This window comes from Pristiophorus japonicus, chromosome 6 (assembly GCF_044704955.1).
Source record: "Pristiophorus japonicus isolate sPriJap1 chromosome 6, sPriJap1.hap1, whole genome shotgun sequence".
NCBI lineage: Eukaryota > Metazoa > Chordata > Chondrichthyes > Pristiophoridae > Pristiophorus > Pristiophorus japonicus.
The window spans coordinates 245,345,426-245,373,382 of record NC_091982.1 but is presented as its reverse complement, the minus strand read 5'-3'; the positions used below and the strand labels follow the sequence as shown (position 1 = coordinate 245,373,382).

At 45.1% G+C, this 27,957-nt stretch overlaps 1 protein-coding gene across 5 annotated transcripts in view; it reads right to left on the bottom strand.

Moving 5' to 3' along the window:
* The window catches only part of LOC139266019 (IgGFc-binding protein-like), a 131,197-nt gene that overhangs the window by 68,583 nt on the left and 34,657 nt on the right, over positions 1 to 27,957 (bottom strand). For 4 of the 5 annotated variants that reach the window (XM_070883782.1, XM_070883780.1, XM_070883783.1 and 1 more), the window contains 7 exons: positions 24,167 to 24,275; positions 23,786 to 23,880; positions 18,974 to 19,150; positions 15,106 to 15,308; positions 11,059 to 11,200; positions 4,192 to 4,433; positions 782 to 946 (listed from right to left, as the gene is read on the bottom strand). In XM_070883782.1, the coding sequence (XP_070739883.1) occupies positions 782 to 946; positions 4,192 to 4,433; positions 11,059 to 11,200; positions 15,106 to 15,308; positions 18,974 to 19,150; positions 23,786 to 23,880; positions 24,167 to 24,275 (1,133 nt within the window). Of the gene's footprint in view, positions 1 to 781; positions 947 to 4,191; positions 4,434 to 11,058; positions 11,201 to 15,105; positions 15,309 to 18,973; positions 19,151 to 23,785; positions 23,881 to 24,166; positions 24,276 to 27,957 lie in introns of those variants that run through there. The other variant, XM_070883784.1, reaches the window with a different exon arrangement.

The window sequence follows — 27,957 nt, the reverse complement described above, 5'->3', positions numbered from 1 at the left end:
CTGGTAAAACTAAACTTTAAAAACCTAACTAACTCACTTACACTGGAGCAAATTAAATGGGGAGAATTGCGATTTTTAAGATAGTCCAAAAAAACCAGAGCAGCTCCTGGGGAAACTTGGGCCCATAATATGGTTATTAGCAGTAATGGAAGAAACATAGGAGTTGGGCCTTAGTTTGGTCAAATTAAAGATACATGAAACAACCTTCCTCGCACATAAATAGCTAATCTGGAAACAAGGTTGTATATGACTGTCATAGTGCAGAATGCGATAACATCTGCAGGGAACCAAAAACATAAGCAGATTCTAAGCATTTATCTAGTTATTTTAATACTAGTCTGAAGAGACTTTTTGTCTCAAGTTCTAACACAATCACGTAAACACAACATCGTTCACATAACCATATATATTTTAGACACCCCTGATTTCTAACACCTGTTATGAAAAACATATTCCTTCACCACCTTACGCACATCTTTTTTCATAAAGGATTTGAATCATAAGGAAAATTTGATCTGTATTTGTTTACATTATATTAAAATATACAGAAAGTATTAGGTTTTTCTATAGCCTCAATGAAGGATATACTAACCACATGTGGGCCAAGCACTATGTTCTGAGTCACTGTGGTTTGATTATAGATTCTCAGTTCTTTAGGGGCAATAAAATATTAATTGTTATAAGTACGATAGACATTCATTTTTCCCTTATTTGTTGTTTCCTTTCACATAATTGTGTAACATTTAGGTATACTATGAAATAAAATTCCTGGTCTGCTTACCTTTGAATAATACGAGTTAGGCAAATTAATCTCCAGATTGTGATTGCCATCAAATTTCACTGACATTCCAAAATCCGTCTCAACTATTGTGTAGATACCATTTGTTATAACATTTACGCCTCTCACACGACCCTGGATTGGCATGCGGGTCCTTTCTCCATCCAGCTAGAAAGTAAGACACTTTGTATGACACTATCAACTGAGGCAAAACAGTGATGAAACAGAATCACTTTTCAGCATTAAAAACTAAACAGTAATAACTGAACGTTGAAGGATGACAACTAAGACCAACTGGGAGCACAGGGGAATAGTTTCTTAGTGTAAATTCTAAATCAGTTTATAAAGAATGGATTTCCAACTTGCCCCCAGCATAAAACTGGTGTTGTGGATTGGCCATCCACTACCGAAACCGCGCCATTTTTGTTTCCACTGACTTTAATGGAAATGAAAAACATACGGTTTGTATAATGGGAAGGTGATGTAAATGGACATCATACAGTTTGTATAACAGGCAGTTGAGGTAAATGGATATCATACGGTTTGTATAACGGTCAGTCTTATGCCCGATCGCAAGTTGAAAATCTACTCCAATTTGCAATCTCAATACACATTTAACACATCTTTCGTATATTCTCCCTTTATCCCACACTGACGCATTTTTTCAGAGAGTAAAACATTGGTCGTTTTTGGAAAAATAATATATTTATCAGTTTGGTCAATCTGTATTGCAGAATGGGAGTTAAAAAGTATCTGCATTTTGTATTCCACTGACAATCAAACACTGCCACACAGTAACAGAGAGTGACAGGTACACTATCTATCCTATAGTCAACAACAGTACCCAAACTGATATGTATGACCAGAGAGTGAGTGACAACTATTTGTTGTACACAACTGTCAATCTCAGACTGGCACACAGGAGCAGAGAGTGAGTGACAGTGTCTGTCCTATACACACCTGTCAATCTCACACTGACACACAGGAACAGAGAGTGAGTGACAGTGTCTGTCCTATACACACCTGTCAATCTCACACTGACACACAGGAACAGAGAGTGAGTGACAGTGTCTGTCCTATACACACCTGTCAATCTCACACTGACACACAGGAGCAGAGAGTGAGTGACAGTGTCTGTCCTATACACACCTGTCAATCACACACTGACACACAGTACCAGAGAGTGAGTGACAGTGTCTGTCCTATACACACCTGTCAATCACACACTGACACACAGTACCAGAAAGTGAGTGACAGTGTCTGTCCTATACACATCTGTCAATCACACACTGACACACAGGAGCAGAGAGTGAATGACAGTGTCTGTCCTATACACACCTGTCAATCTCACACTGACACACAGGAGCAGAGAGTGAGTGACAGTGTCTGTCCTATACACACCTGTCAATCTCACACTGACACACAGGAGCAGAGAGTGAGTGACAGTGTCTGTCCTATACACACCTGTCGATCACACACTGACACACAGTACCAGAGAGTGATTCATAAAGTATCTAGTCTACCCTAACCAAGCAATTTGAAACTGCCCCATTGTCCCATTGAGTGACAGAAACAATATCAATCCCTTTTCACCGGACCAGTGAGTGTAGAATATGGTATTGGGGGTAATGGTTTGACGTGGATAGAGAACTGGTTGGCAGACAGGAAGCAGAGAGTCAGGATAAATGGGTCATTTCAGAATGGCAGGCAGAGACTAGTTAGGTGCCGCAGGGCTCAGTGCTGGGACCCCAGCTATTTACAATATACATCAATGATTAAGAGGAAGGAATCGAGAGTAATATCTCCAAATTTGCAGATGACACTAAGCTGGGTGGCGGTGTGAGCTGTGAGGAGGATGCAAAGAGGCTGCAGGGTGACTTGGACAGGTTAGGTGAATGGGCAAGTGCATGGCAGATGCTGTATAATGTGTATAAATGTGAGCTTATCCACTTTGGTGGCAAAAACATGAAGACAGAATATTAACTGAACGGCGGCAGATTAGGAAAAGGGGAGGTGCAACGAGATCTGGGTGGCATGGTACATCAGGCATTGAAGGTTGGCATACAGTTTGGCGCAGCTGGTGAAGAAGGCAAAAGGCATTTTGGCCTTCATAGCTAGGGGATTTGAGTATAGGACCAGGGAGGTCTTACTGCAGTTGTACAGGGCCTTGCTGAGGCCTCACCTGGAATATTGTGTTCAGTTTTGGTCTCCTAATCTGAGGAAGGACGTTCTTGCTATTGAGGGAGTGCAGCGAAGGTTCACCAGACTGATGCCAGGGATGGCAGGACTGACATATGAGGAGAGATTGGATCAACTGGGCCTGTATTCACTGGAGTTTAGAAGAATGAGAGGGGATCTCATAGAAACATATAACATTCTGACACGACTGGACAGGTTAGATGCGGGAAGAATGTTCCCGATGTTTGGGAGTTCCAGAACCAGGGGACACAGTCTAAGGATAAGGGGTAGGCCATTTAGCAATTAGTTGAGGAGAAACTTCTTCACTCAGAGTTGTGAACCTGTGGCATTCTCTTCTGCAGAGAGTTGTTGATGCCAGGTCATTAGATATATTCAAGAGGGAGTTGGATATGGCCCTTATGGCTAAAGGGATCAAGGGGTATGGAGAGAAAGCAGGAAATGGATACTGAGGTGAATAATCAGCCATGATCTTAACAGAGGACAATTTCTCCGCCAGTAAGTTAGTGCACCACTGTTTTGTACCACAGAATGGTGGGATATAGCTATGTGGCTTTCAAAGGGGAATTGGATAAGTACCGGAAGTAAAACAATCTCCAGGGGCATGGAGAAAGGGCAGGGGAGTGGGACTGGCTGAAGTGTTCTTGCAGAGAGCCGGCACGGGATCGACGGGCCGAATGATCTCCTTCTGTGCTGTAACAATTCGATGATTCTATGATGTGTCTGTGATTTGCCAGTCAGTTTCCAATCATGGTATGTCATCTAAAGGTACTTCCCCAGGAGGAGGTAAACCATCAATGATTGATCACCGTGAACTATTCTTGCAGAATCCCTAACACCTAGTTAAATATTCTGTAGAGCAGGTCACCGACTCGAACCAGTGGCTGATGAATTGTATGCAGCATGGCGGGCTAAAGAGAAATCTATTCATTAACTAATTGGCACTGAATTGTCAGTTTCACTCAGTTGCTCTTCTGAGGTTGGGGCAGAGAAGAGTGACCATTACTCGGCATCTAACTGTGCTATACATTTCCTTGGAGTCCCCAATACTAACACTGGGTGCCCAACATATATGTTTCATTCCTTGGCACGAGAATCCTTTACTTGATAAGCACAAAATTCACACAAAAGAAGGTCAAGAAAAAATTAAAAGGTTGCAACAAATGAAATTCTTTTGCAGTGGTTTCATTGCACTGCACAGTTTATTTTCCCCTTACCAAGATTCTCCTGTTTTTCTGCAGAGTGAGCTGAACATCATACACTTCTATGTAGATCTCTCTCAAATAAGCTGCTAGGGGTTTCCCATGTCCTTCATTCAATGTGCTGATTCTGACGGGGATCACACTGCTGTTGTCACACATTTTCACCAGGGTGTATGCACAAGTGCCCGAGAATGTGTACATGATTTTATCAAAGGTATGATAGTGAGGACCACCAGCAACATAGCAAGAGGCACTTCCTAGATAAACAAAAATAATTCAGTGAAATCCTGGACAAGGCTGTGCTGTGCTGCATGAAATTCTTAGAAAGAAAGAAAGACTTTTATTTTTATAGCGCCTTTCACAACCACCGGACATCCCAAAGTGCTTTACAGCCAATGAAGTACTTTTGAAGTGTAGTCACTGTTGTAATGTAGGAAACGTGGCAGCCAATTTGCGCACAGCAAGTTCCCACAAACAGCAACATGATAATAATGATCAGATAATCTGTTTTGGTGATGTTGACTGAGGGATAAATATTGGCCCAGGACACCAGGAGATAACTCCCCTGCTCTTATTCGAAATAATGCCATAGGATTCTTTACATCCAAGTGAGAGGGCAGACGGGGCCTCGGTTTAACATCTCATGCGAAAACTGGCACCTCTGACAGTGCAGGACTTCCTCAGTACTCACTGGAGTGTCAGCCTAGATATTTTTCTGCTCACATCCCTGGAGTGGGACTTGAACCACTTGCAACTAATTACATGATGTTGCAATGAGCATTGGTTTTCTATCACCAAAAACTTCAGAAGTTCAAGGCTGAAACTTTATATTTTGTCCTGAAGGCTGTAGAAGCTCACATCCCCTCCAATGTTCTTGTCCGCTGTCCTGAATTTGCTGACTTACGCACTTCCATGGGTTCCACTACCTCTATGTAGCCATTCTTCAAACGTGGTCATTGAGAGTGACTATCAGAAAGAAATTCAACGACTGGGGTTAATATGTCCTTACTATACAGGATAAATGCACACGAGGCCCATACTTGTGAGAAGGTCACTTTGTGACCAGTAACCTTTATTCGCCAGCACTGAAGTGGAGAAGATGGGTGGAGCTTCCCCTTTTATACTTGAAAGTCCAGGTTAGGAGTGTCTCCCACAAGTTCACCACCTAGTGGTTAGTGTTCTCACGGTGTACAACTTAGGTCAGTTTATACATGGATTACAATGACAGTAGAATACATGACATCACCTCCTCCCCCAAAGTCTTATTGGGATCACAGGTTAAGTCTCTCTGGTGGTTTACGCTCCCTTGCAGAGCGCCTGAGTTGGGGCTCCGGTTGTTGGGCGCTGGCCTGAGTGTCTGCTGTTTGCAGTGCCTCAGGCCTGTCTGGACTGCCCACCATGACTGGGCTCTCCTCCACTTGGTTCCGGTGTTCGGTCACCTGTGGTGGAGTGAACTCTACATCGTGTTATTCCTCTGCTTCTTCTGTGGGCTTGCTGAACCTCCCTTTTTGTTTGATCCACGTGTTTGCGGCAGATTTGTCCATTGGTAAGATTAATTACCAGAATCCTATTCCCCTCTTTTGCAATCACAGTGCCTGCAAGCCATTTGGGCCCTGCAGCATAGTTGAGGATAAAGACAGGGTCATTGACATCAATACATCGCGCCCTCGCATTCCCATTATGGTAGTCACATTGTGACCGGTGCCTGCTCTCAACAATTTATTTCATGGTGGGGTGTATAAGGGATAACCTTGTTTTGAGTGTCCTTTTCATTAGCAGCTCTGCAGGTGGAACCCCGGTGAGCGAGCGTGGTCGGGATCTATTGGCCAACAGGAGGCGTGATAAGCGGCTTTGTAGGAAACCCCCTTGGATTCTGAGCATCTCCTGTTTGATTATCTGCACTGCTCGTTCCACCTGGCCGTTTGAGGCCGGCTTGAACGGTGCCGTTCTGACATGGTTGATACCATTTCCTGCCATGAAGTCCTGGAATTCAATGTTTGTAAAGCACGGGCCATTGTCGCTGACCAAGACGTCCGGTAGACCATGGGCGGCGAACATTGCCCGTAGACTTTCTACCGTGGCAGAGGATGTGCTTGAATTGAGAATGTCACACTCGATCCATTTGGAGTAGGCGTCTACTACAACAAAAAACATTGTTCCCATGAAAGGACCTGCGTAGTCCACATGGATGCGTGACCATGGCTTGGTGGGCCAGCTGGGCACACGTGTTGCACCTGCGATCACAAAGTTTCAGATCTGCATCTATCCCTGGCCACCAAACGTGTGACCTGGCAATTGCCTTCATCATGTCAATGCCTGGGTGCTCATTGTGGAGTTCTCGGATGAACGCCTCTCTGCCCATCTGGGGCATGACTACTCAGTTTCTGACAATCGGCTTGAATTGAGATTTCATCCTTGTGCCTGTGAAATGGTTTAAATTCCTCAGGGCGTGCCCCGTACGTGGCTGCGCAGTCCCCATTCAAGACACATTTCTTGACTAAAGACAGTAGCGGGTCTCTATTTGTCCAGACTTTGATCTGACGGGCTGTCACGTGTGAGCCTTCGCTTTCAAAACCTTCAACAGCCATGACCATCTCAGCAGCATGCTCGGTTTCTCCCTCGGTGGTGGCTAGTGGGAGCCTGCTGAGTGCATCAGCGCAGCTTTCAGTGCCAGGTCTGTGCCGAATTGTATAGTCATAGGCGGCTAATGTGAGTGCCCACCTATGTATGCGGGCCGACGCATTTGCATTAATGGCCTTGTTGTCAGCCAAAAGGAATGTTAGGGGTTTGTGATCTGTCTCCAGCTCAAATTTCCTGCCAAACAGGTACTGGTGCATATTTTTTACTGCATATACACATGCAAGCGCTTCCTTTTCTACCATCCCGTAGCCTCTTTCTGCCTGGGACAGACTTCTGGAGGCATAAGCTACTGGCTGTAACTGACCCTTCACATGCTGCAACACACACCCGACCCCATAGGATGACGCATCGCATGTTAACACAAGTTTCTTACATGGGTCATATAGTGTTAACAGATTGTTGGAGCATAACAAATTGCATGCTCTGTCAAAAGCCCTTTCCTGGCTGTCCCTCCAGAGCCATTCGCGTAGGAGCACATGTAGCGGCTCTAACAGCGTGCTCAATTTGGGAAGAAAGTTACCAAAATAGTTCAGGAGTCCCAGAAACGAACGCAGCTCCGTCATGTTACTGGGTCTGGATGCTCTCTGGATCGCTTCCATTTTGGATGCAGTAGGTCTGATCCCATCTGCTGCTACCCTCATCCCCAGGAATTCGACCTCTGGAGCTAGGAAGTCGCATTTCACCTTTTTCAGTCGCAGACCAGTATGCGTAGCATCTCCTCCAGGTTGTGGAGGTGTTCTTCAGTATCACAACCCGTGATGAGGATGTCATCTTGAAAAACCACCGTCCTTGGAATCGACTTGAGGAGGTTTTCCCTATTGCGTTGAAAGATCGCGGTGGCCAAGTGAATCCCAAACAGACATCAGTTGTACTCAAACAACCCCTTGTGTGTCGTGATGGTGGTCAGCTTCTTCGACTCACTCGCCAGCTCCTGGGTCATGTAAGCTGAGGTTAGGTCCAATTTTGAAAATAGCTTGCCACCGGATAGCGTCGCGAAGAGGTCCTCCACTCTCGGTAGCGGATACTGGTCTTGGAGTGACACCCGATTGATGGTGGCCTTGTAATCACCACATATCCTGACCGACTCATCCGTCTCGAGCACCGGTACAATCGGGCTCGCCCAGTCACTGAATTCGACTGGCGAGATGATGCCTTCCCTCAGCAGGCGGTCCAATTCGCCTTCTATCTTTTCCCGCATCACGTACAGCACCACTCTGGCCTTGAGGTGTACTGGCCTGGCGTCCAGATTTATGTGAATCACTACCTTGGTCCCCATGAAAGTGCCAATGCCAGGTTGAAATAATGAGTCAAATTTGTCCAGGACCTGTGAGCATGATATTCGCTCCACAGAAGAAATTGCATTGATATCGCCCCATTTCCAGTTCATGACAGCAAGCCAACTCCTCCCCCGCAGTGCGGGACCGTCCCCCGGGACAATCCAGAATGGCAACCTGCTCTCCGAATCTTTGTGGGTCACGACTACCATGGCGCTGCCTAGCACCGGAATGATCTCCTTTGTATATGTCCGTAGCTGTGCGTCAATCGGCAATAATTTTGGCCTCCTGACCTTGGATGCCCTCAACTTGTCAAACTGTTTGATACTCATCAGGGACTGGCTGGCACCTGTGTCTAGCTCCATTGATACTGGGATGCCATTGAGGAGCACTTTCAACATTATCGGTGGCGTCCTGATGTATGAACTGTATATGTGCTCCACATGAACTCGTTAAACTTCAGCTTCCAGCGATTTCCCCCCTGTGTCCATTTGGCCTCGTAGGGCTTATATCGGGCCCATCCTCCTTGTGCATCAACCTGGCTGCAGGCTTCCTGCACATACGTGCCAAGTGACCGCTGACGTTGTAATTTCTGCAGGTATATTGCTGATACCTGCAAACTCTGGCTGTGTGTTTGCCTCTACACCTCCAACATGAGCCGTTGTTGGAAACAAAAGGTCCATTACCAGTCAATCATCTCTGACTGTCTCTGTAACTGTCCTTAAGCGCACCATTGACAGGTGTTGATGGCCCTATTACTGGCCGCATTGTCCCTTGCGATGGCATGAATCGCCGTTCAGCTAGCCATTGTCTCTGTTGAATTCCCCCTTTGGGTACGACTGCATGCTCGGGCATGTCCGATTGCCCACCTGCCTGGAGAACTGTGTGCCGTGTTAACAAGGTTGACTCCCTGTCTATTTGCTGCATTTAAACCAAGATTTTTGTCAAACATCATTCTGGTCTCTTCCTCCCCTGAGATAAATGTCTGGGCCATCAAAGCCGCCGTTTCCAGGGTCAAGTCTTTGGTCTCAATCAATTTCCTGAAAACCCCAGCATGCCCGATGCCCTCAATAAAAAAGTCTCATAGCATCTCCGCTCTGCATGCATCTGGGAACTAATATAGGCTCGCCAGTCGCCGGAGGTCTAACACGAAGTCTGGAATGCTTTGCCCTTTTCGCCGCCGGTGCGTGTAAAACCGGTGTCGCGCCATGTGCATGCTGCTCGCCGGTTTAAAGTGTTCCCCGATCAGCTTACTGAGCTCTTCAAAAGTCTGCCCGCCGGCTTCTCTGGCGCTAGAAGGTCCTTCATCAGGGAGTATGTCCTGGATCCACAAACCGTCAGGAGATGAGCCCTGCGTTTGTCGGCCGAATCCTGTCCCAACCATTCCTTGGTGACGAAACTTTGCTGCAGTCTCTCAATAAAATCGTCCCAATCATCACCAACACAGTACCTCTCGTCTGTGCTGCTGGTGGCCATGCTCGCGTGGTTTAAATCCTAGTTTCTCGTTGCCAATAATTTGTCCTTACTATACAGTATAAATGCACACGAGGCCCATACTTGAGAGAAGGTCACTCTGTGACCAGTAACCTTTATTCGCCAGCACTGAAGTGGAGAAGATGGGTGGAGCTTCCCCTTTTGTACCTGAAAGTCTAGGTTAGGAGTGCCTCCCACAAGTTCACCACCTAGTGGTCAGTGTTCTCAGTGTACAACTTAGGTCAGTTTATACATGGATTACAATGACAGTAGAATACATGACAGGGGTCTTCACAAACCCTGCCCTGGATGGATGTGCACACATCACACGTCGTATGCTTAAGATTCCCCTAACCGAATAAAGGACATCCCAAAGTGCTTCACAGACAATGAAATAGTATTGCAATGTAGTCACTGTTGTGGTGTGGGAAACTGGGAAAGAGTACTGGGAACACCACATTGCTAGTTTCTGTTTGCTCACTACGGAGTGCACTTTGCAGCAGGAGCCACTGGACAGCCATCGGAAGCATGGCTAATTTTTGCTCTCCCTAGGCCAATGGTGCTGAGACAAATTGTAGCACCTCTACTGCTGCCTCAACTGAGTTTCTTAGAACAAAGACAGAACCTGGGACCTGATATGTACACTAGGTGGTATATTTACACACTAATCCATTGAGAGGACATAAAGAGGCAGACGGGATACTTTCCTTTATTAGCCGAGGCATAGAATATAAGAGCAATGAGGTTATGCTTGAACTGTGTAAAACACTAGTTAGGTCACAGCGAGAGTACTGTGTACAGTTCTGGTCACCACACTACAGGAAAGATGTGATCGCACTTGTGAGGATACAGAGGAAATTTACGAGGATGTTGCCAGGACTAGAGAATTTTAGCTATGAGGAAAGATTGGATAGGTTGGGGTTGTTTTCTTTGAAGCAGAACAGGTTGAGGGGAGACTTGATTGAGGTGTATAAAATTATGAGGGTCCTCGATAAGAGTGTTTAGGAAGGACATTTCCCTTAGCAGAGGGGTCAATACCAGGGGACATAGATTTAAAGTAATTGGTAGAAGGATTAAACGGGAGTTGAGGAGAAATATTTTCACCGAGAGGATGGTGGAGTCTGGAACTCACTGCCTGAAAGGGTGGTAGAGGCAGAAACACTCATCGCATTTAAAAAGTACCTGGATATGCACATGAAGTGCCATAACCTACAAGGCTACGGACCAAGAGCTGGAAAGTGGGATTAGGCTGGATAGCTCTTATTTGGCCAGCATAGACACGGTGGGCCAAATGGCCTCCTTCTGTGCCGTAAATTTCTATGATGCTATAAAATTTTAACTGGAAATACAGAAATCTTAACTCAAACTTAATGTCTCAATGACTGTTACATCTTTACTTTTCCACAGATGTTATGTGCTAGTAGATTTGAACTAAAGATACCACTGCCAATTGGCAGATCATTGCCTTCCCTCTTTGTGAGGTGAAGCTACTAACCTGTCATTTGACACCCCAGCTCTCCGTCTCGTCTCTCACATTTCTCCAGCACTCCACACTTCCAGGTTGTACAGGTGATGTTTTTGCGCAAGCACGTACAACGCTCAGTGCAGTTCTCATTGGTGAACCAGCTTTCATTCAGCTGCAAAATCAACCGAAAGGACATTGTTAAAGGAAGTGGTTTCAATGTGAGAAATAGATGAATTGTTACACATGAAAATATGGCCTATTAAAACACATCTTCTTACTCTCCCCCATTAATTAACAAGGAGAATGGGCTGCCTGGCAATTATGTGATCTGTTCTCAGTTCACTTTCCTTAACTAATCACGCACTGATTTTTTTCTCTCTCTCTCTATATATATATATATATATATAGAGGGCCCAGGGGCAGCACGGGCCAGCCCACTCTGCAATATGTGTGCACACTAGGTCCGTGTAGCAGAGCTGGTCTCCAGTCGTCTTGGTTAATCCTTGTTACTGGGCCAAGACCTAGCTCTGTCAAGCCCGTGTTGGGGCTGGTGTGCAATGGTCACTACAGGTTAAAAAAATCCACACACAAACATCTTCCACCCTTCAAGATTTAGTTCGGACCTGGAATTTTAGGTCCTTTATTGAAACACCTGTGAACTTTTTGATGTGGAAGCAAGTCATCCTCGATTCGAGGCACTGCCTATGATGATGGTGATAGATATATATATATATTAAGAAAATTGAGTGTTTTGAGTGTCATGAGTGCTTTCAGTCTTGCTTTTGAGAGAACTAATTGCCCTGTGTGTACGACACGACTGAAAAATCTAATCTGCGGTTGCCCCATAATTACTTTTTGTTCCATACGGCACAACATCCATTGTTACAGCAACTTCATAGATTTTAAGCAGGACTTTGATGGTGTTTTACAAAATATTACAAAGTATTTACAGCACAGAAACTGGTCATTCAGCCCCACATCCGTGCCGGTGTTTATGCTCCACACGAGCCTCCTCCCACCCCTCTTCATCTCACTCCATCAGCATAACCTTCTATTCCTTTCTCCCTCATGTGTTTATCTAGCTTTTCCTTGAATGCATCTATGTTATTCGCCTCAACCACTCCCTGTGGTAGCGAGTTCCACATTCTCATCACTCTCTGGTTAAAGATGTTTCTCCGAAATTTTCTATTCGATTGATTGGTGACAGTCTTTTATTTATAGACTCTAATTCTGGTCTCCCCCGCAAGTGGAAACATCCTCTGTACGTCTACCTTGTCAAACCTCTTCATAATTTTGAAGACCTCCAGCAGGTCACCTCTCAGTCTTCTCTTTTCCAGAGAAAAGAGCCCCATCCTGTTCAATCTTTCCTGATAGGTTTAACCTCTCAACTCTAACTCAACTCATCCCAGTAAATCTTTTTGGACTTTCTCCAGTGCCTCTATAATATTCCTATAATATGGAGACTAGAACTGTTCAATTACTCCAAGTGTGGTCCAACCAAGGCTATGTTGTCAAGAAGAGATATGGCATGCTTTGAGGATGTATGGCATTCCTGAGAAACTTGTTGTAGATGTTTTCTATCAGTCTGACACATCTCTGAGTGCTGTTGGAATAGACTGACAACCAGGGGAATGGTTTATATCAACAGCTGGGGTGAGACAAAGATGCACAGTCACCTAATTTATTAATCCAGTACTGAAGCAGCAATGAAATGTGCACAAAAAGATGACACTGAAGTACAGGGTAGTCTCCTAATGTGGCAAGGTTTTGAACAATCTCAGATTTGATGATAACATTGACCTTATAGCAATATCTAAAACTGATTTGCAGAAACTAACTGATAAGGTGTATGTGGAGAGTATAACATTTGGGTTACACATTAACAAAAAGACTCAGATCATGTCATTTGGGAAGAATCAGGAAGATGTACACATTACAGTGGAGGGTATGCAGTTGAACAGGTGGAAATGTGTGTATGGGTTAGTGTCAGAGAATGGGAATTGCGAAGACAACATCAAAAGAAGGATTGGATTTGGTTCTGTTGCTTTTGGAAGATTAAGCAGGATATGAAAGGCTAAATAATGCAGTTATCCCCATATTATTAAACAGATCTGAATGTTTCAACATGAGAAAAGTTGATGAGCAAAAGATACGAACAGCAGAGATGAGTTGGTTGAGATGAATACTGGGCATATCCAGGCTGCAAAAAATCAAGAATGATATAACATGCATGGCTTGGATGAGAAACAACTCATACAGAAGATCGAAGAAAGGCGACTGTGATGGTTTGGGCACATTTCAAGAAGGCAAACGGCTGGAACACCTCACATGGCCCTGCGCACAGAGAGACATGGAACAAGGAAGCACTGGATAGACAATGTCAAGAGTGTCTCATCACTGAAAGGGATACAGATGACTGAAGCGGCTAGGCTAGTTCAGGTGGAGTGAATTCATTTGGCCCCATCATCGCTGCTGAGCTGATTGACGGAAATGTAGTCGGAATTCTGTAGGAACAATGGCCCCGAAATTTCTGGGGTACCCATACGCCAGTACAAATATAGCAGAGCAGAGACCCTGTCCCCTTTAACCCGAAGCTAGAGACCCCGGGGACTGGGTCATTTACACGATCGGGGTAGGGCACATCAGCAGCATGTACCCCAATTTATCTGCCAGAAGGTGGAGTGACCCAAAGCTGCTCCGGTAGGGGTACACGAGGCCCATCCCGAGGCTGAGGAAAGAAATGGTAACAAGTTCTTCAGCTCTCGATCAATTTTTTAATAAAGTAATCAATCTCTACGAGGATCTCTAAAAACATTATTGTAGGCATTAGGCACCTGCTGAATATATCTAAACTCATATAAGTTTAAAGTGGCCACACATAAAATGGCTGCCCAGGCATGATGAGAAATCAGGTAGTCAAGCTGTGAACTATTGACTGAGGCTGACCGAGCAATAACCCTGTGAGGCCCACTGCCAGGAATGCCTTGGATACAAGATAACTATAACAAACCATTATAACTCCACACAGCAGAGCCCCGAGAAATAGAGATAAGAGGGGCCTACATAACATAATGAGGGCATGAATCAGCCCGAGCTGACAAGAACCGAATATGTAACTCTAATAAGGAGGCTACCCAATGCCAGCATCCAAGGACAGTAAGATAAGAGAGGCCCAGGCCATGTTATAGGACACATGAGTCATCCCTAGCAACACACCCCTTAGCAACACATCTCTTGGCAACACATGAGCCACTTTACGTTTAGAGGCTAACGCTATTGGTCTAATGTAACTGTAGTAAACTGTTGTATGTAACTGTAGTAAACTGTTGTAAAACATATAAAGATCCATGAAACCCTTTGTTCAGGGGAGAGAAGCCTGGATACAGTCCTGAGACTTCCTCCCCGCTGAGCATTAATAAAGGCCACATTGGTGTTGGAACCGACTCTGAGTGTTGAGTGATTCTTCTGAGAAAACATTCACGCTAACAACATCAATAGGCCTCATGGCAGGTCTCAGCTGGCATTAGTTCCACTGAGGCATAATGCGCTGAGTTTCCGGGAGTTCATGGCCCCGTGATGTGAGATGCACAGGCAGAAGATTCTCCCTTAGTCTTCCCCACCGCTGGAATTTAAACAGGCTGGAAAATGTGCAGAATCCTGACAAAACCTATCTATTTCTTTCAGATACAGATTGACTTGCTGTGCATTTCCAGCATGATCTCTTTTCTTTTTTTATTATTCGTTCTTGGGATGTGGGCCTTGCTGGCAAGACCAACATTTATTGCCCATCTCTAATTGCCCTTGAGAAGATGATGGTGAGCTTCCTTCTTGAACAGCTGAAGTCGTGTGGTCAAGGTACTCCCACAACGCCGTTACGGAGGGAGTTCCAGGATTTTGACCCAGCGACGATGAAGGTACGGTGATATATTTCCAAGTCAGGATGGTATGTGACTTGGAGGGGAACTTGGAGCTGATGGCCTTGTCCTTCTAGGTGGTAGAGGTCGTGGTTTGAGAAGTGCTGCCGAAGAAAATTCAGTAACTTAGATGATTGCATCGGGCAAAGCCTTGTGCATTTACCTGATAGTATTTGTTGTTCTCATCCACACAGCCACACTGACTGCTTGGGACGCATTTGTCCACACTCAGAACGTATCCAGGGTCACAGAAGCATCCTTCAACAGTTGGTAGAACGCAGCTATCAGGTGCAGACGGGTCCGTACAACTAGCAGGGCAACTTGTGCCGCATCTCTCATAGTGACTACCACCAGGACAGGATAAGGCTGAAGAAAATATACAAGTATTTAGCAATCATTTCTGCCTCACTATGTGTAGCTTATTGAAATTATTTAACATTCTAATAGGTGGGAGAAAAACAAACTGATATCTCACAGGTGTGGTTCATTTTACATTAGCAACATGACAGTAGAACCTGTCACATTGCCTACATTCCCAATGTCAGTATGTCAAAATATCTCAAATGAAAGCTGTTATCTGTGAAGGCTGTGATGTTTGATTAATTAACATTGATCACACTCCAGGGGTGTGTGTTCGTTGCTAAGAATGACAATGGATATTTTTTTGTGATTATTTTTTTGTGTTCTCAAGGTTTGACTTTGTGTTGCCTACAAGTCTATCTGTAAGTGTACCATGTAGTATGTACTGACCCAGACAGACCAGCAATATCCCATGTTCAATCCCCGATCATGTTTAGTTAGTTGATCTCAGCCAGACAATCAGTACCAGTGTCACAGTTGGGCTGAATGCTCTTAAACCAGTGGGCCGGAGGGGTGGGGTGGAAATTGTTCAGAGATCCAGTGACACTTGCAGAAAGTATGTGTGTGTGTACAACAGGAGTCAGGTCAAGCTTGGTTGTAATGAGCCCATGTTTGAAAAGCTGGTTGACACTCGATGTATAGGCTGACACATGAAGATCGGCCATTTTGAGCCAAGTTCTGGAAGGCGACTAGTGGGGGTAGGGATGTATAAGATAATCTTCAACATTTCTAACATGTAATAAGGTGTTAACACAAATTAATCAATTGCACAATTTTTTGAGGGGTTGGAAAATTATAGTGGGAATTTTAACTCCCTCCACCAGGCAGAACTCAGGAGGAACAGGAGTTAATTTGTCAGCAGTTTGCTTCACATTCTGCTGCCGCCTGCGGCTATATTGAAACCGGGTGGTTGAGGATTGTGTCTGACTCAGCAGGAAACATCAAGAGTTTATATTAATCGGGGTCTGACTGCTCAGACATCATCGCAAAGCCATTTTAACAACCTAATGAGTAAAGCATCCGTCATGGACACTCCAACCAGTTGCAGCTGCTGGCTACTCAGCGGAGGCCCTATCAGGTCAGGACCACTCGGCCCCAGACCTCATTACACCCTTAGTCCAAACATGGACAAAAGAGCTGAATTCCAGAGGTGAGGTGAGAATGACTGCCCTTGACATCAAGGCAGCACTTGACTGAGTGTGGCATCAAGGAGCTCTAGTAAAAATGAAGTCAATGGGAATCCGGGGAAAGGCTCTCCACTGGCTGGAGTCATACCTAGCACAAAGGAAGATGGTTGCGGTGGTTGGAGGTCAATCATCACACCCTCAGGACATCGCTGCAGGAGTTCCACAGGCAGTGTCCTAGGCCCAACCATCTTCAGCTGCTTCTTCAATGACCTTCCCTCCATCATAAGGTTAGAAGTGAGGATGTTCGCTGACGACTGCACAGTGTTCAGTGCCATTCGCAACTCATCAGATAATGGTGCAGTCCATGCCTGCATGCAACAAGAACTGGACGACATTCAGGCTGGGGCTGATAAGTGGCAAGTAACAATCGCGCCACACAAGTGCCAGGCAATGACTATCTCCAACAAGCGAGAGTCTAACCACCTCCTTTGACATTCAACGGCATTAGCATCACTGAATCCCCCGCAATCAACATCCTGGGTTCACCATTGAACAGAAACTTAACTGGACTAGCCACATAAACACTGTGGCAACAAGAGCAGGTCAGAGGCTGGGTATTCTGAGCCGAGTGTCTCATCTCCTGACTCCCCAAAGCCTTTCCATCATCTACAAAGTACAAGTCAGGAGTGTGATGGAATACTCTCCACTTGATGAGTGCAGCTCCAACAACACTCAAAAGCTCGACACCACCCAGAACAAAGCAGCCCGCTTCATTGGCAGCCCATCCACCACCTTAAATATTCATTTGCTCCATCACCAACATAACGTAGCTACAGTCAAAATCCTGGAACTCCCTCCCTAACAGCACTGTGGGAGCACCTTCACCACACGGACTGCAGTGGTTCAAGAAGACAGCTCACCACCACCTTCTTAAGGGCAATTAGGGATGGGCAATAAATGCTGATCTTGCCAGCAATGCCCACATCCCAGGAACAAATAAAATAAAGGTGCCAGCCAGGTGACATCTTGGTCGCCCGTTCTTTGTAGCCTGTAAGCAGTTGAGCTGCCTCTGGTCAGCTGTTTCGGCTATTTGGCTGGTGGAATTCAACAGAGGCCTGCTATTAAAATAGATTGGGCCTCCCACTGCAACTCCCGGATATCCGTTCCACCCGGCCCTTTGTAAAAATTCATTTTTAAGATGTGGGCGCCACTGGAAAGGCCAGCATTTATTGCCCATCCCAAGCTGCCCTTAAGAAGATGGTGGTGAGCTGCCTTCTTGAACCACTGCAGTCCGTGTGGTGAAGGCATGCCGAGTGCTGTTCGGTAGAGAGTTCGACGAATTTGACTCAGCGGCGATAGACGTCCAAGTCAAATGGTATGTGACTTGGAGGTGATGGTGTTCCGTTACACCTGCTGCCCTTATCCCTCTAGGTGGTGGAGTTCACGGATTTGGAAGATGCTGCCGAAGAAGCCTCGGCGAGTTGTTTGCAGTGCATCCTGTACGGTACACACGGCAGCCACAGTGCACCAGTGGTGGAGAGAGTGGATGTTTAAGGTGGTAGATGGAGTGCCGATCAAGTGGGCTGCTTTGTCCTGGATGGTGTTGAGCTTCTTGAGTTGCTGCTGCTGCTGCACTCATCCAGGCAAGTGGAGAGACTTGTACCTTGTAGGTGGTGGACAGTCTTTGGGGAATCAGGAGGTGAGCCACTTGCCACAGATCTCCTGTAGTAGCCACACAATTTATGGGCCTGTCCCAGTTGAGTTTCTGGTCAATGGTGACCCCAAGATGTTGATGGTGGAGAAATTCGATGATGATAATGACATTGAATGTCATAGGGAGATGGTTAGACTCTTGCTTGTTGGAGATGATCATTGTCTGGCATTTGTGTGGTACGAATGTTACTTGCCACTTATCAGCACATACGTCGATGTTGTCCAGGTCTCGCTGCATGCGTGCATGTACTGTTTAATTATCTGAGGAGTTGCGAATGGAACTGAACACTGTGCAGTCATCAGCAAACATCCCTACTTCTGACCTTATGACAGAGTAAAGGTCATTAATGAAGTAGCTGAAGATGGTTGGGCCTAGTACACTGCCCTGAGAAAATCCTGCAGTGATATCCTGGGGCTGAGATGGTTGGCTCCCAACAACCACAACCACCTTTCTTTGTGCTCAGCATGGCTCCAGCCACTGGAGAGTTTTCCCCCTGATACCCATTGACTTTAGTTTTATTAGAACACCTTGATGCCACACTCGGATGAATGCTTGATGTCAAGGGCAGTCACTCTCACCTCACCTTTGGAATTCAGCTCTTCAGTCCACGTTTGGACCAAGTCTGTAATGAGGTTCTGGAACCCAAACTGAGCATCGGTGAGAAGTTTATTGGTGAGTAAATGCTGCTTGATAGCAGTGTCGCTAACTCCTTCCATCACTTTGCTGATGATTGAGAGTAGATAGATAGGATGGTGATTGGTCGGGTTGGATTTGTCCTGCTTTTTGTGGACAGGATATAGCTGGGCAATGAATTGCAAAACACAACTTACAGCAGAATGCATTGTTTCTCCACTCTATACAGACTCCTGCTTGAGCGCACAAGTCAGCGTAGGTCTGTAGGGCAAAGCAAAGTGTTGTGGACTGCCCTCCATCCATGCACATGTCATAGACACAGTTGTCAAAGTAATTTTTGGGTGGGACTTTAGCATGGCACTCTTTGAATAAACCTAAGTAAATACAGAAAAGAAAAGATACAAGATTATATCCGGACAGAAAAATAACTATTTCCAATTTAAATAGTATTACTTTCAAAAGTTTTCCCAGACAATCAATTTTCTATAGTAAAGGTACAAGCCTTGAGTGGCCTTGTAACATGTTGCAAAACATTCCTGTGCCTTACACGTAATTCCGAGCAAAGAATTGTTTTATGAATGAATGTTCAATCCCCTTGATTGTATTAAAGTATGTCATCAGTCCTGCTTGTACATTATTTTGTCGTTGAATACCGTGGCATTGCTCATACTAAGGGGATAGTTTGGGGTAAATTTATGTATGTCAGATTCCATTGGGAAGGAGGTGATTTATTGATTGTGAATTGTTTGGACGTGGTAAAGAGCTATATAAATGCAAATTCTTTCGTTCTTCAAACAGACCTTTTAGGACTGAAATTAGGAAACACTTCTGCACACAAGGGTGTAAAATTTTGGAACTCTCTTCCGCAAACAGCAATTGATGCTAGATCAATCGTTAATTTTAAATCTGAGATTGATAGATTTCTGTTAACCAAAGGTATTAAGGGATATGGGGCAAAGGCGTGTATACGGAGTTAGGTTGCAGATCAGCCATGATTTCATTGAATGGCGGAACGGGCTCGAGGGGCTAAATGGCCTCCGCCTGTTCCTATGTTCCCTGTGCCATGGGATTCCAGCCTGTAATATTATTCTACAGACAAATCATCTGAACTCCTGGATTAGATTCCTATAACTCACTCCTGAGAAGCCACTACTCTATGTATAAATAATCTAATTCTTATAGATTCCTGCCAGTAACTTGTTCCCAGATATCCAAGATTGTATATAAAATGATCCAAACCCCTCAATTAGATTCCACTTGCAACTCATTCACACATATTCGTTATTCTGCATATAAACCATCTGAACTGCCCAATTAGATGCCAGTCTGTAACTCACTCTCAAGTTACTTCCTCCTATTGTTCCCCATGAGGTCCCTTATCTCCTTCCATTGACAGGCTGGTCAGCCCAAAGTGTAAATGTTGCCACACTCAGAATGAATAGAATGTTATGATAGGTGGAATGCTTGCATTGAAAGGCAACAATCGGTCATGGAGTGGAGTGCTCTCTTAGGGGAAATTGCATACCAACAAATATGAGTTGTATGCCAGGGGCCGAGATTGGTCGACTTTTGTCGGCGGTCTCGATGTTTTCTGGGCACTCTCCCCTCCGAGCGAGTTAAGTGAGGTCCTCGCGCCGGCGGAGAAAGAAGACCGCTGGGGAGCATCCGTTGGCATGCGCCATTCACAAAAGTCCTCCCGCCCGCTGCATCCCCAGTTTGGTCCGGACGGTCCCCCGCTCCAACAGCAGAAGAGACTGCCGGGTGGAGGCAGGTCTTACCTGAACGGTGAGTATGAAGACCTGCAAGAAAAGGTTAGAGCACTTCTTTTCTTTATTTCTTTTGTTGGGATTTAGGTCAATGGGTCCTCTGAAGGATTTCTGGTGTTTTTTTTTATTGTTTTGAAAATTTTTTATTCTCGCTATTCCCCCCCTCCCTGGGCTCGACTCTATCCTCGGCGGTACTTTGCCGAGGATCGCATTTGCCACCAAGAATGGGACATATCGCCCGCTGCTGCCCAGAATCAGCATGAAAGGCCCATTTTTTCTGCCAGGCGGTTTTTCCCACATTTTTTTCACGAAACTTCCGCCCAAAGTCATCATCATAGGCAGTCCCTCGAAATCGAGGAAGACTTGCTTCCACTCTAAAAGTGAGTTCTCAGGTGACTGTACAGTCCAATACGGGAATTACAGCCAAGTCACAAGTGGGACAGACAGTCGTTGAAGGAAAGGGATTGTGGGGAGTCTGGTTTGCTGCACGCTCCTTCTGCTGTCTGTGCTTGGTTTCTGCATGTTCTCGGCGACGAGACTCGAGGTGCTCAGCGCCCTCCCGGATGCTCTTCCTCCACTTAGGGCGGTCGTGGGCCAGGGATTCCCAGGTGCCAGTGGGGATGTTGAACTTTATCAAGGAGGCTTTGAGGATGTCCTTGAAACATTTCCTCTGCCCAGCTGGGGCTCGCTTGCCGTGTAGGAGTTCCGAATAGAGCGCTTGCTTTGGGAGTCTCATGTCAGGCATGCAGACGATGTGGCCCGCCCAACGGAGCTGGTCGAGTGTGGTCAGTGCTTCGATGCTGGGGATGTTGGCCTGATCGAGAACACTGATGTTGGTGCGTCGATCCTCCCAGGGGATTTGCAGGATCTTGCAGAGTCATCGTTGGTGGTATTTCTCCAGCAATTTGAAGTGTCTACTGTATATGGTCCATGTCTCTGAGCTATACAGGAGCGCAGGTATCACAACAGCCCTGTAGACCATAAGCTTGGTGCCAGATTTGCGGGCCTGGTCTTCGAACACTCTTTTCCTCAGGTGACAGAAAGCTGCGCTGGTGCACTGGAGACGGTGTTGGACCTCATCGTTGATGTCTGCCCTTGCTGATAATAAGCTCCCAAGGTATGGGAAGTGGTCCACGTTGTCCAAGGCTGTGCGGTAGATTTTCATGACCGGGGGACAGTGCTGTGTGGTGGGGTCAGGTTGGTGGAGGACCTTTGTCTTACGGATGTTTAGTGTAAGTACCGTCAGGATCTTAGCAGTCCTTTCGACGGCACTTGGGCGGATAGTAAAAGCTTTTACCGATATATAAAACGGAAAAGAGTGACTAAAGTAAATGTTGGTAACTTAGAAGATGAGAAGGGGGATTTAATAATGGGAAATGTGGAAATGGCTGAGACCTTAAACAATTATTTTGCTTCGGTCTTCACAGTGGAAGATACAAAAACCATGCCAAAAATTGCTGGTCATGGGAATGTGGGAAGGGAGGACCTTGAGACAATCACTATCACTAGGGGGGTAGTGCTGGACAGGCTAATGGGACTCAAGGTAGACAAGTCCCCTGGTCCTGATGAAATGCATCCCAGGGTATTAAAAGAGATGGCGGAAGTTATAGCAGATGCATTCGTTATAATCTACCAAAATTCTCTGGACTCTGGGGAGGTACCAGCGGATTGGAAAGCAACTAATGTAACGCCTCTGTTTAAAAAAGGGGGCAGACAAAAGGCAGGTAACTATAGGCTGGTTAGTTTAACATCTGTAGTGGGGAAAATGCTTGAAGCTATCATTAAGGAAGAAATAGCGGGACATCTAGATAGGAATAGTGCAATCAAGCAGACGCAACATGGATTCATGAAGGGGAAATCATGCTTAACTAATTTACTGGAATTCTTTGAGGATATAACGAGCATGGTGGATAGAGGTGTACCGATGGATGTGGTGTATTTAGATTTCTAAAAAGCATTCGATAAGGTGCCACACAAAAGGTTACTGCAGAAGATAAAGGTACGCGGAGTCAGAGGAAATGTATTAGCATGGATAGAGAATTGGCTAGCTAACAGAAAGCAGAGAGTTGGGATAAATGGGTCCTTTTCGGGTTGGAAATCGGTGGTTAGTGGTGTGCCACAGGGATCGGTGCTGGGACCACAACTGTTTACAATATACATGGATGACCTGGAAGAGGGAATTTGCAGATGACACAAAGATTAGTGGGAAAGCGGGTTGTGTAGAGGACACAGAGAGGCTGCAAAGAGATTTAGATAGTTTAAGCGAATGGGCTAAGGTTTGGCAGATGGAATACAATGTCGGAAAATGTGAGGTCATCCACCTTGAGAAAAAAAAAACAGTAAAAGGGAATATTATTTGAATGGGGAGAAATTACAACATGCTGCGGTGCAGAGGGACCTGGGGGTCCTTGTGCATGAATCCCAAAAAGTTAGTTTGCAGGTGCAGCAGGTAATCAGGAAGGCGAATGGAATGTTGGCCTTCATTGCGAGAGGGATGGAGTACAAAAGTAGGGAGGTCCTGCTGCAACTGTATAGGGTATTGGTGAGGCCGCACCTGGAGTATTGCGTGCAGTTTTGGTCACCTTACTTAAGAAAGGATACACTAGCTTTGGAGGGGGTACAGAGACGATTCACTAGGCTGATTCCGGAGATGAGGGGGTTACCTTATGATGATAGATTGAGTAGACTGGGTCTTTACTCATTGGAGGGGTGATCTTATAGAAACATTTAAAATAATGAAAGGGATAGACAAGATAGAGGCAGAGAGGTTGTTTTCACTGGTCGGGGAGACTAGAACTAGGGGGCACAGGTTCAAAATACTGGGGAGCCAATTTAAAACTGAGTTGAGAAGAAATTTCTTCTCCCAAGGGTTGTGAATCTGTGGAATTCTCTGCCCAAGGAAGCAGTTGAGGCTAGCTCATTGAATGTATTCAAATCACATACAGATAGATTTTTAACCAATAAGGGAATTAAGGGTTACGGGGAGCGGGCGGGTAAGTGGAGCTGAGTCCACGGCCAGATCAACCATGAACTTGTTGAATGGCGGAGCAGGCTCGAGGGGCTAGATGGCCTACTCCTGTTCCTAATTCTTATCTTCTTATGGAACTTAGGTTTCACCAAACTCAGGCCCCATGTTAATCAGTTTGAAACCATTGAGGGAATCACTTCGCTAACAGCCTGCTTTAATTTTACTTGGTTTGCTTTAAACTGATATATTATTATCCTGAAACAGCAGACTTGTACCTGTTCGATCTGTAATCATTCCACAAGCAGTATCTTTCTCTGCATTTTCCTTTATTTTTGGATCACAGTTGAAGCCAGTCTCACCATGATTGCACCTGCATTTGCAAATAAAAGTGAAACAAGTGGAGTGAGAAATATGAAATAACTTGAGACATGACTCAGCTTTCCGGATCAGGAGCAGGAACACTGGGTATCTTTTCATTCCCAAGGGACTTGATGCTAATCATGGAATAGTGGTTCAAGAAGAAGGCTCACCACCACATTCTTAAGTGCAACTAGGCATGGGCAATAAATGCCAGTCTTGCCAGCGACGCCCACATCCCAAGAATGATCTTTTTTTTATATTCTAGAGGGAGTTATAATTAAGTTGTGTATACTTACTCAGTCTCTCCGTCAGGTACTTGCCAACTCTCTCCCAGTTTATTAGAATTTGCTGCGAGGCTGCCATTAGGCATAATAATATCATCATCAGGGTCACCATTGTAGTTCCCTAAATTATACGAAAAGGCAGAGGATTAGAGTTTCTGCAGATCCCTTTATCACTTGCTAGTTTCATTGATGCTGCCGATTTTGGCACTGGTACCATGTCAAGATCTTTGTTGTTTCAAAAGGGCAGTATAATGCTGTTCGCTCAATCGACATAAGTGTCGGACATTGTCAACAGACACCGTCAATATCATCACCTTTAAAAATAATTCATTCACGAGATGTGGGCATCGCCGGCAAGGCCAACAGTTATTGCCCAACCCTAATTGCCCTCGAGAAGGCGGTAGTGAGCTGCCTTCTTGAATACAACTGAGTGGCTCGCTGGGCTATTTCAGAGGGCAGTTAAGAGCCAACCACATTGCTGTGGGTCTGGAGTCACACATGGACTAGACTGGGTAAAGATAGTAAATTTCCTTCACGAAAGGACATTAGTGAACCAGATGGGTTTTTATGACAATCTGGTAGTTTCATGGACACCATTACTGATACTAGCTTTTTATTCCAGGTTTTTATTTAATTAATTGAATTTAAATTCCCCAGCTGCCGTGGTAAACGTCATTTGATACGAGCAATTTAGAGACCGTGAAGGGGTTGAGAGAAGTGGTAGAGAGGTAGAGCCAATTAAGTACTTTTGAAGTGTAATCACTGTTGTGATGTAGGGAAATGCAGCAGCCATTCTGCATAAAACAATGTCCCTCAAATAACAACAAAATAAATGACCAGATAATCACTTTTAATGATGTTGGTTGAGGGATAAATATTGGCTAGGAAGCGAAGAACTCCCTTGCTCTCCTTCAAATAGTGCCGTGGGATCTTTTACATTCCTGACAGGGCAGATAGAACCTAGGTCTAACATCTCATCAAAAAGATGGCACCTCTGACAGTGCAGCACTCCCTCAGTACTGCAGTGAAATGTCAGTACACATTATGTGCTCAAATCTCTGGAGTGGGGCTTGAAACCACAACCACTGACTCAGTCAAAGAGTGTTCCCACTAATGGCAGAAGAAATAGGTTTGGAAATGCTTTTTAACACTGAAAGTTGGAATGCCCCATCAGAAACAGTGGTGCAAGCACACTGAATAGTCTTTAAAAGGGAAGTGGATAAACATTTGAAAAATAAAAAATTAAAAGGTATGGGGAATGGGAGTGTGACTAGCTCTATCAGGGAGCTGGCAAAGGTGCGACGGGCCAAATGATTTCCTTGTGTACTATAAAATTCTTTAATTCTACGAATGGCTTCTCATTCCTATCCCTGCACAAATGATGCCAATAGTCTTCTGCATTTCTTGAAACTGTCGCTACATACAACAACTAGAACAAATTATTCCCACTCATTTTGAAAACAGTTTCAGAAGTTGAGGATATGAACATCTTCTCTCCCTCCTGGCTTTCAGAGTCCTATGAATTGAGTTTGGGGAAATCACAATCAAGTTCCTGGCATGGACGGATACCTAGCATAAAACTACCTTCATTTAGATACAAATTGGAAATCTCTCTCTCTCTCTGGGATGCCTTGAAAATAGGTAGAGGACCCTTTTACAGCGTGGAGGAAGATTCTCTGTTGAGATTGCGGTTACGGCACATTGTTGAAACAGAGAAAAGTCAGTTCCACTTTGCATGCAACCTGCGGTATATCTGTCCTTGGTGTGTTTGATGCTGACAAAAGAGGACAGTCCAATTACCTACCACTGACATTCATTATCTTGACAAATACTAAACAATAAATTTGGCTATGATCAAACAGTGTCATATATAAAGAGCTGAACAGTAGTTAAACATAGAAACATAGAAAATAGGTGCAGGAGTAGGCCATTCGGCCCTTCGAGTCTGCACTGCCATTCAATGAGTTCATGGCTGAACATGCAACTTCAGTACCCCATTCCTGCTTTCTCGCCATATGCCTTGATCCCCCTAGTAGTAAGGACTACATCTAATTCCTTTTTGAACATATTTAGTGAATTGGCCTCAACAACTTTCTGTGGTAGAGAATTCCACAGGTTCACCACTCTCTGGGTGAAGAAGTTTCTCCTCATCTCGGTCCTAAATGGCTTACCCCTTATCCTTAGACTGTGACCCCTGGTTCTGGACTTCCCCAACATTGGGAACCATTTTCCTGCATCTAACCTGTCTAAACCCGTCAGAATTTTAAACGTTTCTATGAGATCCCCTCTCATTCTTCTGAACTCCAGTGAATACAAGCCCAGTTGATCCAGTCTTTCTTGATATGTCAGTCCCGCCATCCCGGGAATCAGTCTGGTGAATCTTCGCTGCACTCCCTCAATAGCAAGAATGTCCTTCCTCAAGTTAGGAGACCAAAACTGTACACAATACTCCAGGTGTGGCCTCACCAAGGCCCTGTACAACTGTAGTAACACTTCCCTGCCCCGTACTCAAATCCCCTCGCTATGAAAGCCATTTGCTTTCTTAACCGCCTGCTGTACCTGCATGCCAACCTTCAATGACTGATGTACCATGACACCCAGGTCTCGTTGCACCTCCCCTTTTCCTAATCTGTCACCATTCAGATAATAGTCTGTGTCTCTGTTTTTACCACCAAAGTGGATAACCTCACATTTATCCACATTATACTTCATCTCCCATGCATTTGCCCACTCACCTAACCAAACCAAGTCACTCTGCAGCCTCATAGCATCCTCCTCGCAGCTCACACTGCCACCCAACTTAGTGTCATCCGCAAATTTGGAGATACTACATTTAATCCCCTCGTCTAAATCATTAATGTACAATGTAAACAGCTGGGGCCCCAGCACAGAACTTTGCAGTACCCCACTAGTCACTGCCTGTCATTCTGAAAAGTACCCATTTACTCCTACTCTTTGCTTCCTGTCTGACAACCAGTTCTCAATCCATGTCAGCACACTACCCCCAATCCCATGTGCTTTAACTTTGCACATTAATCTCTTGTGTGGGACCTTGTCGAAAGCCTTCTGAAAGTCCAAATAACCACATCAACTGGTTCTCCCTTGTCCACTCTACTGGAAACATCTCAAAAAATTCCAGAAGATTTGCCAAGCATGATTTCCCTTTCACAAATCCATGCTGACTTGGACCTAACATGTCACCTCTTTCCAAATGTGCTGCTATGACATTCTTAATAATTGATTCCATCATTTTACCCACTACTGATGTTAGGCTGACCGGTCTATAATTCCCTATTTTCTCTCTCCCTCCTTTTTTAAAAAGTGGGGTTACATTGGCTACCCTCCACTCGATAGGAACTGATCCAGAGTCAATGGAAAATGACTGTTAATGCATCCGCCATTTCCAAGGCCACCTCCTTAAGTACTCTGGGATGCAGTCCATCAGGCCCTGGGGATTTATCGGCCTTCAATCCCATCAATTTCCCCAACACAATTTCTCAACTAATAAGGATTTCCCTCAGTTCCTCCTCCTTACTAGACCCTCTGACCCCTTTTATATCCGGAAGGTTGTTTGAGTCCTCCTTAGTGAATACCGAACCAAAGTACTTGTTCAATTGGTCTGCCATTTCTTTGTTCCCCGTTATGACTTCCCCTGATTCTGAGTGCAGGGGACCTACGTTTGTCTTTACTAACCTTTTTCTCTTTACATATCTATAGAAACTTTTGCAGTCCGTCTTAATGTTCCCTGCAAGCTTCCTCTCGTACTCTATTTTCCCTGCCCTAATCAAACCCTTTGTCCTCCT